General features: G+C 42.3%; 1 protein-coding gene across 5 annotated transcripts in view; it reads right to left on the reverse strand.

Moving 5' to 3' along the window:
• The window catches only part of znf704 (zinc finger protein 704), a 65,595-nt gene that overhangs the window by 1,763 nt on the left and 49,267 nt on the right, over positions 1 to 14,565 (reverse strand). For 3 of the 5 annotated variants that reach the window (XM_037264007.1, XM_037264009.1, XM_037264010.1), the window contains 3 exons: positions 14,367 to 14,498; positions 14,175 to 14,266; positions 13,355 to 14,090 (listed from right to left, as the gene is read on the reverse strand). In XM_037264007.1, the coding sequence (XP_037119902.1) occupies positions 13,976 to 14,090; positions 14,175 to 14,266; positions 14,367 to 14,498 (339 nt within the window). In that variant the 3' untranslated portion in view covers positions 13,355 to 13,975. Of the gene's footprint in view, positions 1 to 13,354; positions 14,091 to 14,174; positions 14,267 to 14,366; positions 14,499 to 14,565 lie in introns of those variants that run through there. The other 2 variants (XR_005099386.1, XM_037264008.1) reach the window with 2 other exon arrangements.

The raw sequence follows: 14,565 nt of genomic DNA on the forward strand, positions 1-14,565 counted from the left end.
AATGATACAAAACTACTGAAATTAAAAGGAAAATGACTTTATAATAAAAACAATTGAATTTGTTTTTCCCCTTTTCATGATGGTAGGAGAGGCGTGGCCTCCCTTGCCTCCTCTGACCGCACGTCCCTGGTCGCTGGGGTGTCTAGGTGGCGCAGGATGTACGCAGCCCCATGTTGACCGAATCGTCCACCGACCTGTTGTACAGATTTAATTAAAATTACTATTTTACTGTAGTTATCTGGAAGAAATTGTTTACTTCTTGTTAAACAAATGCTTGGGCCTGAAAACAAATTTGTCCTTTGGTTTCAATGTTATACCTGTATAATAATGGCAAAAAAAAAAAGGGTTCTACTTGTTAGGCTACGGATTTTAGTTATTGATCTGACTCCAAATTATGATCAACACTTAACACATGAATCGTTACGTCCTAATCCACACACTGGTACACCTAACAATTTTGCGAGTTCGTTCTGTCAAAGAGAAGACCAATAAATCAATTAGGCCGAATTTACCAATTGTTTAATCCTGACAAAGCAAACTAATACAGGCGCCTGGGTCCCCCGGGTCCCTCACACTAAGATTCGTGTGTTCTTGTGACCATCAAGAGACAACACATTCTTCCGGGTTGCCCAGTTTTAAAGAAACACAATATGAATATTCAAGCATGCAAAATATTGTGTGGTGATTGGTCGATGGTCGATGGTCGATGGTCGTCTCCTCCTCGTTTGGGTTTTTCCCCTGCTCAGCACAGGTGTCTGGACCACAAAGACGAGTTGTTCCTCACCGGCCTTGAGATATCCTCCCTGTCTGGACATCCTGTTCCACAATACTTTGTAGAGAACAAATTCATTGTAGCCTGCACATTCCTTTCCACTTATTAATCACCACACGAGCACACTAGAAATTATATTGATATGATTATATATGTCTAATGCAGCCTTAATCAAATATGTTTGCAAACTGCCGAAAGTACATTTCCCTTTATTCCCTCTCATGACCTCATTTATGAGGTCATCACCAGTTTCTCTAGCAAGCAGCGACCAGCACACTGTCGGTCCTTTCTTCCCCCCCGCGGCTCATGTTGAGTCACCAGGGTATATTGGCCCTTCGGTGACAACGGGCCAACGGTTTTCTCAATCAACCGAACAGTGAGTGATCTAACACATGGAATACAGCAACAACCGCATAAAATCATTATTGCAATAAAAATAGCCACAGCAACAAACACAGACATGAAGAGGCCTTTCCAGCTTCCGAACGTTTTCATCCAATCAGACCAAATATCGGTGCGTACACCTGAATGATCTTTCATCTTTTTATTCAGTGTCCTTAGTCCTTCCAACGCCCGGGTCAGTCGCCCCACTGGTGCCGTGTTGTTGGGGATGAAAGTACAACATGCATCACCAAACATTCCGCACACACCATGTTCATTCGCCAATAGCATGTCCAACGCAATTCTATTTTGGAACGACATCAATGACGTCGCAGCCAATTGTTCATGGACCGCTGCAAATGATTTAACTGTATAATTACCCAATCGTTGGACTTTGTAATGAACGTAATTAATACGGTCAACATTTTTATTGGGGGTGATCCATAGGAAAATGCTTTCGAATCCCGAAAACACTTGATTAACGAGTTTATACTTATCTGGCACCCCCAGGGCACTCCTATGGCGTCACTATATGTTGGATCGTTGTCGCTCAACCATGGGGGCAAAACGTCTCTTTTGGCTCGCTTCAGGAGCCCTGCCAGTGGGGACTCCATGTTCCAATTGAGATTCTGTGTTTCAATGGGGACAACCACTACAGGCATTATCAAAGACACGAGGGCGCAGATACCTGATGCATCCTTCGGCAAGCGATCATATAATTTGTTGTCACCACAACCAGATGTCACTGGTCTTCCTCTGCTCCTTCCATCACTGCTAGTTGAATTCTGGCATGTCCTGTTAAAGCTTCAAAACAAGTGAATTTGGAAAAAAACTATATATCACAATTACAAATTGAAAATTGAAACCTACTCACCCATTTCTATTTTACACCTACTCACCCATTTCTATTTTACACCTCCCCCTTTTGACACATTCATCCAATGTGTCATTACGTATCAAAAGGAACCTGCAAAGCATCCCCTCTCATCACCACACCCATTGTAGTCAGGCCCGCGGAACCTCTAGCTCCCATCTGGGCCCCGGGACCGTCATTCCAAGTCCTTAAAACTTGACTGTCCACCACACACTCGGCAATACAAACAAAAACCATCGCACTCCTGTCAGTGAGCTTATAGCCCTGCTGGCAGCGGACATTTGTACACACAAAAACAGACATCAAATATCAAAATAAAAACAGTGATAAAATGAATCCTGGCGCCTGCGGATCATGTCCTGAAAACCATGTCATCAACAAGTTCATCATAAAAACCAAAAGGGCAAGGGTTAACATATTCTTGTAAATTCAACACAAATTTTCCACGAACGCAATCGACAACCTGCAAGAACGAAAACAAGTTACGCAAGCAGTGCGCAATCCGCTCCTTGGCTGGTGGCTGTTGCTGCAAAAAAATAAAAATCAAGTCACACAGAAAAACAAAGCAGAGCGTGCTCTTGTCGCAAGCAAGCTCAAACGTCAAACATTTGGTCACTGTCCACCTAGTCCGTCACCCCGTCGGGTGAGCTCAAAGTCGTCACACGTCAAATCGTCCAGAGTCTTGATACTAGTTCTGTCTTGTCTGACCATATTACTGAAATGGGCCTTCTCCATCGCACTCAGAGTCTTGATTGTCAATGCTGGTATTGTCACGTCTGGTCATAATCTTGAATTGGGCCTTCTCCATTGAAGTCTTTTGTTGTCGATGGTGCCCTTGAGTAATCCTAAACCCATATTTAATCCAAAATTAGTCCTGATCAATCGTGCTTTTTCAAATCTGTAGTATCTTTATATTTTTCAGGTGAGAGGAATGTTATCCTCTGCTGTGATCACATCACCCCAACTTTGAATCATGTTAACCATTCACAATACACAAACACCACACCACAATCACAGACTTGACATTCATACACCATTACAAACAAACTGTCATTCCACAACACACATTCCAAATATTCATGCCAAATATTCTAAATATTTACGTTTTTTGAAAAATTTACAAATTTTAAGCCAATATTTCACCATTCATTCTTCATGGCACATTCAATATTTCTCATTTTCTTCCACATAATTCCTCCAATTCACCTTCTTTCACTTTCCAATTCACCTTCTTTCACTTTCCAGATTAAAATTTCACATTTTCACTTTCAACATTGCGGTAAAATTTTGCAAAATTTCCTTTTTCCCTTCTAATTTCTAATTAATTTTTTTTTCACTGACTCAATTCAACACGATCCAATTTTAAACATAATCTTGTAGCATTCCCCGAATTTTTATTCAGCCTCTTCGCCTTCACACGCAATTTCTACAAAAATGACAAATTCTAATTATTATTGTTAATCCTCCGTGACCCTCGTAAGGACAAGCCGCACCAGTAATGGATGGATGGATGGATTGTTAATCCTAACCCCAAGTGCCTATCATAAATTGCCATTTAAATCGATTGTCGCAAGGGTCATGTTACTGTATTTGTTAATTAAAGGCCTACCGTATCCTTTTTAATTAAGTAGTGCCCTGTATTACTATTTTGCTGACTATCCAAAATTCCAACTTTCTTAAGGCCCCTCACCCCTTCAAGCTCAAATATGCATCCTATAAATCAGTCGCAATTGATGTGTAATTAAATTCTGTCGTTTTGATAAATTTAATTTCTATCGATCAATTTCCACTTTGCAAAGTTTCTGATCACGCTGTCGTATGATTTGTTATTATTAGTGCATCTTCACTGTCCATATCTATGTATTTTGTTTTTATCCCCATTTCAGTGTCAATAAGCAGCCTTATTATTCCCTCTTTTGTCAAAACTCCTCAGATATGTCCGCCCCAGGCCCCCAAACACACTTCCATCCCTTTTGTCCCACACTCCACCAACTTTGTAATGCTTCAGCAGTCTTTAGCAATGAGTCCAGTTTGACTTCATGTGACTCATGCAAGTCTTTAGCAGCCTCTCCTCTTAGATTCCCATGATGATGATTCAGGGCTGGATCGTCCGCCACTCTCAAATGCGTCCATCTTGTCTTTGTTCTTTCAGTCCATTTTCTTTTTGATCTGCAACTGTGTGTATTCCACCAACTGTATGGTTATTGTCCTGTGAAGAGCTGTGCTTGCCCCCTTCAAGCATGATAGTAGTTCCTGTTGTTCTCCCAAAGGTCAAAGGTGTCTCATGACCAGGGACAGTCCTCTGTTGATTTTGAGACAGCCAGTGGAGTAAGAGGACTCAGTTCAGGAATCGTGCCACGCGCTAGGGAAGAACACACTGGGACACAAATTTAACAAAACTATCTTCGTGTTATCAATCTTCCTGTGTAGTATTTGTTCCTTACACCCCAAATCTTCCTATTAACATTTTGTATCCTATCAGTTGTGCACACTCATCATCTTACTATCAAGCCGCCCTTATCAAATGCTTTTTTTTTTTTTTTTTTTCTTCTGAGCAATCCATCCACCCTACGCATTAACACGGCTAAAATCCTCGTTCCAGTGTTTATCAGCCAATAAAGTTCCGAAATCCTTTGTAATAAACTGTAATGTAATTTAACAATCTACCAACATGGTTGTATATGCGGTGAATGTTATTGTTCAATCTATAGGTCATACAGCGCCTGTGTTCCAACTATGACACTCCTCCTTGATTTACCATCTCATAAGTTATTGTTGTCAGCAGCGCTAAATGATAGTGTTTGAAAGTGAATGTCTTATCGCCCAATTTAAAACACATGCCACATTTGAACTACCGTAATTTTCGGACTATAAGTCGCGGTTTTTTTTCATAGTTTGAGTGGGGGGGCGACTTATACTCAGGAGCGATTTATATACATATATATGGGTTTTTTTCACTTTTTTGGGCATTTTATGGCTGGTGCGACTTATACTCCGGTGCGACTTATAGTCCGAAAATTACGGTAGTATTTATTCATTTATTTATTTGCCATCCTCATGTTAGCTGGCATATGTCAAAATTAAAATGTAATTTTGCTTTTAATTTTAAATCTTTCAAAACTGCTATATCCTTACTGCACCGAAATAAACTGTTAAATATATCTTTAAAACAACCAAAAACAATCTATGCTCCTGCACAGACTCTTACAAGTGGCACCCAAATGCCAAATTACAAATCAAACCTCCTCCTTCACTCTCACATTTTTTGATAAAACAGTCTACTTATCTTGACACTGTCATCACCTACTAAATTAATGGCCTGCAAATACAATGTTGTTGCTGTGGTCCCTCAAAACATGTGACTAAAATTTGGATAATTATTAACCCCCATCAATTGAGCAATTATCTCCTCACTATTTACGAGTTAGCCGCCCTCTCTTCTCTCACTCCCTCTTTCTATCTGTCTTGGGCCGAATGTGTAGCGTCCTGCCATAAATCACTGCTGCCACGGCCCAACTCTTTTCCTAAGACCCACAAGTACACCCCTCTCTCGCCTATTTGCAAATGTTAAACATTAGTGCCAGTGATGTTTCAGTTTCAATCATGCACGTTCGCTGTTGGTCTTGATCTCCCCTCATCTTGCCTCAGTTCTCCTCAACATTGACCTCTCCGGGGGGACCCAGCCCCGCCTTTGCGGACTACTCGGCACAGCGCCCCTGAACGGTGGGGGGGGGGGGGGGGGGGAGGTTGTCAACGTATCAATGTTGACGTCACAATCTGGCCAAGCCCGCGCGTCCCGCTGGCCCCCACCCTCGCCGGTATAGCGCCATTCCACGCCTTGGAGCCCACCGGGCCCCCTCCTTTCTTGAACATTCTCTGATCCATGCCGTCTTCCTCCTCACACGCCCGCACCCACACAGGGTGTGCACATAAACGCACACACACCGAGCGCGCACACAACCGCACGTACACACACACGCATCCGCACGCACGCACGCCAATACACAAAGTGCGCGCACAGAGCTCAGACGAACGACGACAGACTGACACAAACTTTTACAGAGATTACGCACATACACAGAACACACAAACAAAGGGATTCGAATCCATCTCTCATGTAACTCACGATTTGCGCTTCCACATCAGCATACATTCCTCTCATTACACACACACTCCCCCCAATTTGGTTGCACATTTTGGATATTTTAGCGGTCTGATCTCTCACAGGAGGAACTGTTATCACCGGATACTTTTTGAGGAGGCCTCACTTCTCCTCGGGGATCTCAAAAAAACACCCCAGCTATTTGAATACGATCGTCACCGCACCCTTGTCCGCCACGACGAAGCACTAGGTCCCTGACCTATTCTTAGTACGCGTAAGTCCCTGACTTTACCGTACACGTTACACACGTAAGTTCCAAACTTATTCACCGTATATGTAACTTAACTTCTTGCACACCTTATTTGATCTGAACGACAGTCTCCTCTTAAATTTCCTCTTTCAATTTGCAGAATTTCGACATATAGTAACAGGTATTCTGCTTACCTTATCATTGATGAGCTCAGGGTTTAGGAGACGTCGTACCAGCTCAACGTTGTGCGCTTATTCCTTATTCCCAAACGGTACGCCGACCGGGAGACAGCTGTCCCAGACTAACTGTCCGATGACTTGGACACAGACCACGAGTTGTCAATAACCCTTCTCTTGACATCACGTCGGGGTCGCCAAGAAATTGTTAGGCTATGGATTTTAGTTATTGATCTGACTCCAAATTATGATCAACACTTAACACATGAATCGTTACGTCCTAATCCACACACTGGTACACCTAACAATTTTGCGAGTTCGTTCTGTCAAAGAGAAGACCAATAAATCAATTAGGCCGAATTTACCAATTGTTTAATCCTGACAAAGCAAACTAATACAGGCGCCTGGGTCCCCCGGGTCCCTCACACTAAGATTCGTGTGTTCTTGTGACCATCAAGAGACAACACATTCTTCCGGGTTGCCCAGTTTTAAAGAAACACAATATGAATATTCAAGCATGCAAAATATTGTGTGGTGATTGGTCGATGGTCGTCTCCTCCTCGTTTGGGTTTTTCCCCTGCTCAGCACAGGTGTCTGGACCACAAAGACGAGTTGTTCCTCACCGGCCTTGAGATATCCTCCCTGTCTGGACATCCTGTTCCACAATACTTTGTAGAGAACAAATTCATTGTAGCCTGCACATTCCTTTCCACTTATTAATCACCACACGAGCACACTAGAAATTATATTGATATGATTATATATGTCTAATGCAGCCTTAATCAAATATGTTTGCAAACTGCCGAAAGTACATTTCCCTTTATACTTCACGGATTTCACCTATCACAGGTTCTTTTTGGAACGTAACCCCAGCGGAAAACGAGGGATTACTGTATAACAACTTTTTTGTAACAAGGTACAAGTGTACATACTGTGAACATGTTTTTAGAATTCTTACTATTATAACATTGTTTTTATAACAAGGTACAATATTGTAAATATTTTTTAGAACTCTTAACTTTTTTGATAAGGTACAAGTGTATGTACTACAATTGCGTGGGCACTCCCTGCCTTCTGCTGGCAACTTTCGTGCCATAATTCCTCAATTTAGAATTTTTATTTAGGTTTTAATTGGGGGGAATCCGCGATGTACTGAAGCCGCGATAAATGAACCGCGATGTAGCGAGGGATTACTGTGTATGTTTGGGATTCCCTAAAACGCATTTCACCTGTTGACCAAGAGATGGCGACAGCGAAGCGCCTGAGGACGAGCTAGTCTTTTGCAAGCAGTCGTCGTGACAGGTGGCGCTCGTGTGCAAAAGCGCCTTTCAACAAGCAGGAGAATACGGTTGGGGGAGTTATCAACTACGGATGCTCCAATAGGGCGGCCGACCGACCGCGTAACATTTCCTCAGTAAAGTGAAGCACACGAGCAAATGTTTGTCCTTTGCTGCCGTTTTCTGTTTGCTACAGGATGTAAAGTAAGGCTTTTTTCTCTCAAAGTGCGTAGCGTTGTCAAATTTTTTTTTATTCGTCATCATTTTACTATACTATCGCCCGATTTGATTGTTTTATCATTATATCGTTTTGTTTTACTCCATATAAGGTGTTCTTGAGTGTCAGAAAGGCACCATCCAATGATATGTATTATTATTGGAAAGAAAAACCACACACATACTGGTGACACCACTTTTAACAAACTGCCAGCAAAGAAACCAAACTAATAATTTTGTTAAAATCCCCTCACATGTAATTAAAAACAAACCCAAAATTGTACAAACAGCAACAGCACCAGAACCAACACAAGTGTCAAAAAACACAATTATACAGAGACTACAGTGCGCGCGTGTGTGTGTACGGCATGATTTAACAGTCAGTGTGTATAAATTCATCTTTACATTTAATTTGAGTATGATCTTAAAAAGAAACAACCTGGATGCAATAGAGTACTATAAGAGATACATCATATATATTTTGATATATACATTTTTGTTTATATTGCAAATGCTTCAAGTGGAGGTTTATCACAAGTAACCAAGAAAAGCATGGAAAGTAACATCTTAGCTTCATGAGCTTAGCTTTGATGCTTAACATGATTGTGTATGGTCATGTTTTATATCAAATTCTTAAAAACAGGAAAATGAGCCTTTTGATTAGCTATGCTAGTATTCTGAATTTTCTTTGCTAAAAACCTACGTATCATTCATATTTTTGCCACCCAGTTCGGTGTACAAGCTCAGCAACTGAAGTCCTTAGCCAGAAACATGAGTCCTCACCAAATTTTTGTTTTTGAAGCAAACTCATCAAAACATCACAAAGTGAGCTTTTATGTCCAACAAGAATTGAAGCTTTGGAGTTGATGTCTTATGGAAAAGGAACAAAGTGACTATACCTAGCCTATACTCGCATCATGTTTGCAAATGTCAGTTTTGAGAGATGGAAGTAGAAGTTTTGACATTGACATTGATGCCTTTGCAAGAAACGAACAAAAATAATTCTGTCTATGCTAAAATAAGATAAACTAGCAAAATATTTTTGATCAAAAATTTGGTGTCATGTTAAATTTAGTCCAATCAACAAATATACAAAATAACATTTTTATTCTATGAACCTATGCAAACATATTGTTTTGAAAGATGAAACTGGGGTCTTTGGAACATTGCCAAAATTTCTGACAATTTTCATGATTTTGGTTAAAAACAACAATTGCTTGTTACTTCCAAATATTGGCAACTGTATGAAACAGTGATTTGGTCATAAATTAGAATATTTGTAATGTGGCAAACATTTGACACATGATTGACACGTTTTGCTCTCGAATCTGAAACATGGACAACACATCACAACGTCTTAACTAATTTCAACGTGTTAGGCATGCACATGCGACATAGGCAATTATTTTCGGGGAATCAATACTGTTAGCGTATTTACACCACTTGTGTTGAATTCTTGAGGTCATGATTGCAGAGTTGGTCAATGAGATCGTCCGCGCTGCATATTCACAAGCTGCATTTCTGTTTAAAATCACGAATAATGTCTGCCAGTACGGCGTCGTTATCGTCCTTTACGGTTGTGCATTAAAGCGGACGATCTGATTGGCTGTGTGACGTGCTGTGAGACTTTGTGATTTTTCCAACAATTTATGAAAAAGAAATTCGCATAATAATTACACCATAATTATGTACAAGCCCTTGTCAAGAAGGGGAAACACACAAACAGTAGGTGAATTTAACATAATATACTTATACTATAAAAAACCCAGCAAATAACATTGTCGTAAAACAACAACACAGAAAAATGTAATAGAAAAGTCCCGACGGCTTCCAGAAAATAAAAACCCGACTTGGAAACATTCGCACTGCAGAGACGTCCACTCTGTAAGTTCAATCAAGGCACATTCGTGAATCTGAAATTTATGTTAGCTAACATCGCAAACATTACTTTATGAATAAAAGGGGAACGGCCTCAAGTGCCACCCCGTACTGTCTGTTAAAGTTTAGCGAAAAATGTCGTATTTTACATAATTAACTATGAAGAAAAAAATGTACTTGTACTTCTCTCAGAACTTCTTGGGTTAAAGCAAACTAAAACGTCAATTAGAACGATACCCTTTACACTTGACGGAAGTAACGCCAAGAGGTATAGACTGAATAAACTTTAAGTCAGGTGGTTTTTATTTTCACGTTCTACATCTACAGTAGCAAAAATTTGTACAAAATGTCAATGGCGGCAGGAGTAGCGCTTCCATCTTAAGATGGATTCCAGTCATTTTTACAGTCCAAGTATGTGAATTGTATCTGGCAGGTTAGCGGCTAACTAATTGTGGTTTGAGCCCACAATTTAGTGGGCCATCCTTTGAGATGCCAATCAACCTAGCAGGAACATAGAAACAAACAAACAAAAAGAAAACAAAATACGATGCATTTAAATGGAATGGCATCAAAGTCAAAACAAGTAATGTTTCATTTTTATTTGTTATCGCGGAATCATGACATACCATATTTTTCGGACAATAAGTCGCGTTTTTTTTCATAGTTTGGGTGGGGGGGGCGATTTATACTGAGGAGTGACTTAAATGTGAATTTTTTCACAAATTTTCAAAATTGAGAAAGAAAAAAAAAAGTGAAACCGCGATGTAGCAAGGGATTACTGTAATTTGAACTGCAAGTGACGTCAGCGGCGCGGCGGTTGTTTACATAAAGGACAAAGATTCGATCACGGGATCATGAAGATGACGAAGGGCCCCACGTACTACCGGCATCATTAGCGGCTTTGTGACACGGAGGACGAAGAGTTTGATTTGGAGTGACACAGAAGGTTTGAAAATCTATTAAGGCTTTTACGCACGCCTGGTCCTACTCTACGGAGCTCTCTTTCACCTCCGTGGATGGAAGTCGGGAGCCGGCGCTCGGCCGGGTGGCTGTCCAGGGACGGTGGATGGGGCTCGGACATGGCTTTTACGCACGCCCGGTCCTATTTTACGGAGCTCTCTTCCACCTCCGTGGCTGGAAGTCGGGGGCCGGCGCTCGGCAGCTGGCTGTCCGGGGACGGTGGATGGGGGTCGGACACTGCTCCTACGCACGCCCGGTCCTAATCTACGGAGGTCCCAGCCACCTCCGTGGCTGGAAGTGCCACCTCCGGGGATGGAAGTCCACGCTGCCACACGCCTGGAAGTCCACGCCGGTGCTTGGGGCCGTGTGGCGGTGAACTATTTATGTTAGTTATTTGATATATTTTATTTCGTGTAGCAACTTGTATATGTTTTTATCGTTACAGTTCAGTAGTTGTTGGCTCGTTGAAGTTTTGTTAAATAAAGAGCAGTTTATCGAACCCACGTCTTTCCTGGTACCTAGTTAACGCTACAATATAGTTATATACTAGATCTGTGGAATAACGACGAGGCTGACGTCAGCGGCGCCCGCGCGGCGTTGTTGAAAAAGGACGAGGAATTTGATCGATGGATTTAATGATTTGATATGATAGTTATTTGATATATACAGTGGAGCCTCGATTTTCGAACACAATCCGTTCCAGAAGGCTCTTCAAGAAGTGAATTGTTCGAATTCCGAATCATATCTTCCCATTACAAATAATGGGAAAAAGATTAATCCGTTCCAAACCAAAAACCCGCCTTTTTAAAGCATTTTTTCATTTGCGCCTTTTTGTCCAATCGCGCAACTGCAGCGCACCGCCGAACGCGCAACCATAGCCCGTCGCCGACCGCGCAACTGCACTGCGCTGGTCGCATTATTGTGACAGGGCCGTCGCTGAAATTTAGAAAATATGTTTGAAGTCCTGCTGTACTTTCTAAAATTTAAGTGGACATCAGTGCTCAGGGGGCTTAATTTTGTCCGATCGCGCAACTGCAGCGCACCGCCGACCGCGCAACCGTTGCGCGCCGCCGACCGCGCGCCGCCGACCGCGCAACTGCACCGCGCTGGTCGCATTATTGTGACAGAGCGGTCGCTAAAATTTAGAAAATATTTTTAAAGTCCTAATGTACTTTCCAAAATTTAAGTGGACCTCAGTGCCCAGGGAGCTTAATTTGGTCCGATCGCGCAAACGCAGCGCACCGGGCGCTCAGTGTCGCATTGCTTTAGGAGCGTCTTTGTGTTTTAGGATGGCTTTACTGCTCCCACTTGCTTCCTTTGGAGGCATGATTAGAGTTGATGCAATCCTCAGAGTAACGAGAACGTAATAACGGACGGAGTCAGTTGGCATGAGGGTCCTCTCGGCTCATCTCGCGAGGTTCGACAACCGAATTTCGTCCGACAAGAATGTCGAATTTTTTGTTCGAATACCGATTTGTTCGAGAACCGGGACGTTCGAAAACCGAGGCTCCACTGTAATGTGATGTAATAAAAGTGTTATTTATGTAATAGTTATTTGAATAACTCTGAATGTTACGTCAGGCCCGTTCTCAGCTCTTCGTTTGTGTTTATGTCACGTTAGCATACCTATCGTTTAGCCTGTTGTTGCTCGTTCATGTCTGTTCTTGGTGTTGGATTTTGTCGAATAAATTTCCCCCAAAATGCGACTTATACTCCGGAGCGACTTGTATATGTTTTTTTTCACTTTATTGTGCATTTTATGGCTAATGCGACGTATATTCCGGAGCGACTTTTAGTCCGAAAAATACGGTACTATATTGACAAACAAAAGAGCTGCGAATATTTGGTTTGACCAAATTGTATAGAAGAAGCACGACAATTTTGACTATTTTTGAAAGCGACAAAGGTCCAATTGAGGCATCGGACAGGATGTGCTTAAAGCGGTTGTTTTCGTCGATCGGAAAAGAAAAAAACCAACACGAGTAATCATGGAACGGAAACAAAATGCTAACAAATGAAATAAGCTTTTGTTTCCAAAGTTTTCACGTGAAAATCCAAAAATTCCATACTTGATCAAACAAACAAAAGGAGAAACCTCCGGTTGAGACTGTCCAACTATGTTGTTCAAATGGTCCCTTGGGGCGACAAATTGCTGAAAACCCCCCAAAACAAACCATGACATAAAATGAGAAATTTAGACCATAACGCTGATATGATGTTCCCCCTTGATGTTCCCAACTTTTTCATTTTTTCTTTGTCTTGGCTTGGACGTTCTGTTTAAAAAAGAGAGACAAGGGGTATGATGCTGGTGATGGAAAAATGCTGACAAATGGAAAACAAAAGCTCAAGACAATGAAGACCTCACCCTGCTCCTTTGGGTGCTCTCTGGCTTTTTCGTTAAAACGCTTGTGGGGAAGTTTCCCATCAACTTCTTGTTTTGGATCATTTCTGACAAAAGCTGCTCTTTTTTTGGATTTGCTTCCTTGGGTTTAAATCACTCAACAGAACGTACATGGAGGGCCAGGTTGGCAATCGCCTGGATGTTCTCTAAAAACTGACCGAGGTAAAACAAGAGATGAAGATGATGAGATAACTTCAAGGTGTTCCCCGAATTTTCTTCAGCATTTGAGGGAATAAAAATTGGTTCCTCGTTGTAAAGTTTGTGACAACACTAGTCTGGTTTGTCTGGATGTTTCTTGGTTTCCGTTTGAAAAAGGGGGCAGGATGCAGGCAAGAAATGTTCTGGACAAGTAGCTCAAAATGAAATAAGAAAACCATGACAATGTCACGCTGTTCCCGCCTTTCTTTAACTTAGCTAGCAGAGACGTTTGACGTCAGAGTCAGAAAAAGCTCGTCTTTTTGCAGCGCATCTTCAAAAAGAACGAAAAGCAAACAAACCAAAATGAAAAACACCAGAAATGTTGTTTTTCCTCGCACCATTTTTTTAGCTGCACTTTGGGTATGACGACAAAGTCATCCGGGATCGGCACACCTACTGGAATGGAGGAATGGGGGCTTTGCGGGCAAAGGCGGAGCTCGAGGGACAGTTGCGATGCTCCCCGCCCTGTTTAGGCCGCTCTGACGTCAGTCTAGTCTGTGAATCTCTGGCAGGCTTTCTTCCAGCGGCAGGCAGTGCACCACATATCGCGGTTCTCCATCCCGTATACTTTGCGACACTTCTTGCCTTCGCTGCGCACTTTACGACTGCAACAGAAGCAGGAGACAAAAAAAAAATTGAATTAAATGCATGTAAGAACTTTGGATGATGAACATTTTTTCCCTGGCTACCTGAGAGCGGCTGTGGCTCTGGGCGGGGATGAAAGGACAGTGATGGTTTGGGAACGCTGGTCGGCGAAGCCCTGACTCTTACTGGGTGACACCTGCAGGTAGCGCAAACGCTCAACTCAAAAAATGCCACAATCAAACGGCATCAGCACATACTACCGCTGCTGGTGTTTGTGTGCACGTGTGTTTCATGACCCTGTTGCCGGTGAAAGCAAGGGGCGGTGATTGCCAAGAGATGCTGAAGCCTGAGCCATTGGTGGGCGTGAAGCTGTAGGAGGCCGCCGGGTTGGTGGCCCCATTGGACGGGATGGACACCGGAGGCGTGGCCTGAAGGTGGCGGTCAAGTGGTTAAAGGGGAGGGGCAACAACGGCTGAAGAGGGAGTGGGGAGGCAT

Source organism: Syngnathus acus, chromosome 11 (assembly GCF_901709675.1).
Source record: "Syngnathus acus chromosome 11, fSynAcu1.2, whole genome shotgun sequence".
Classification (NCBI taxonomy): Eukaryota; Metazoa; Chordata; class Actinopteri; order Syngnathiformes; family Syngnathidae; genus Syngnathus; species Syngnathus acus.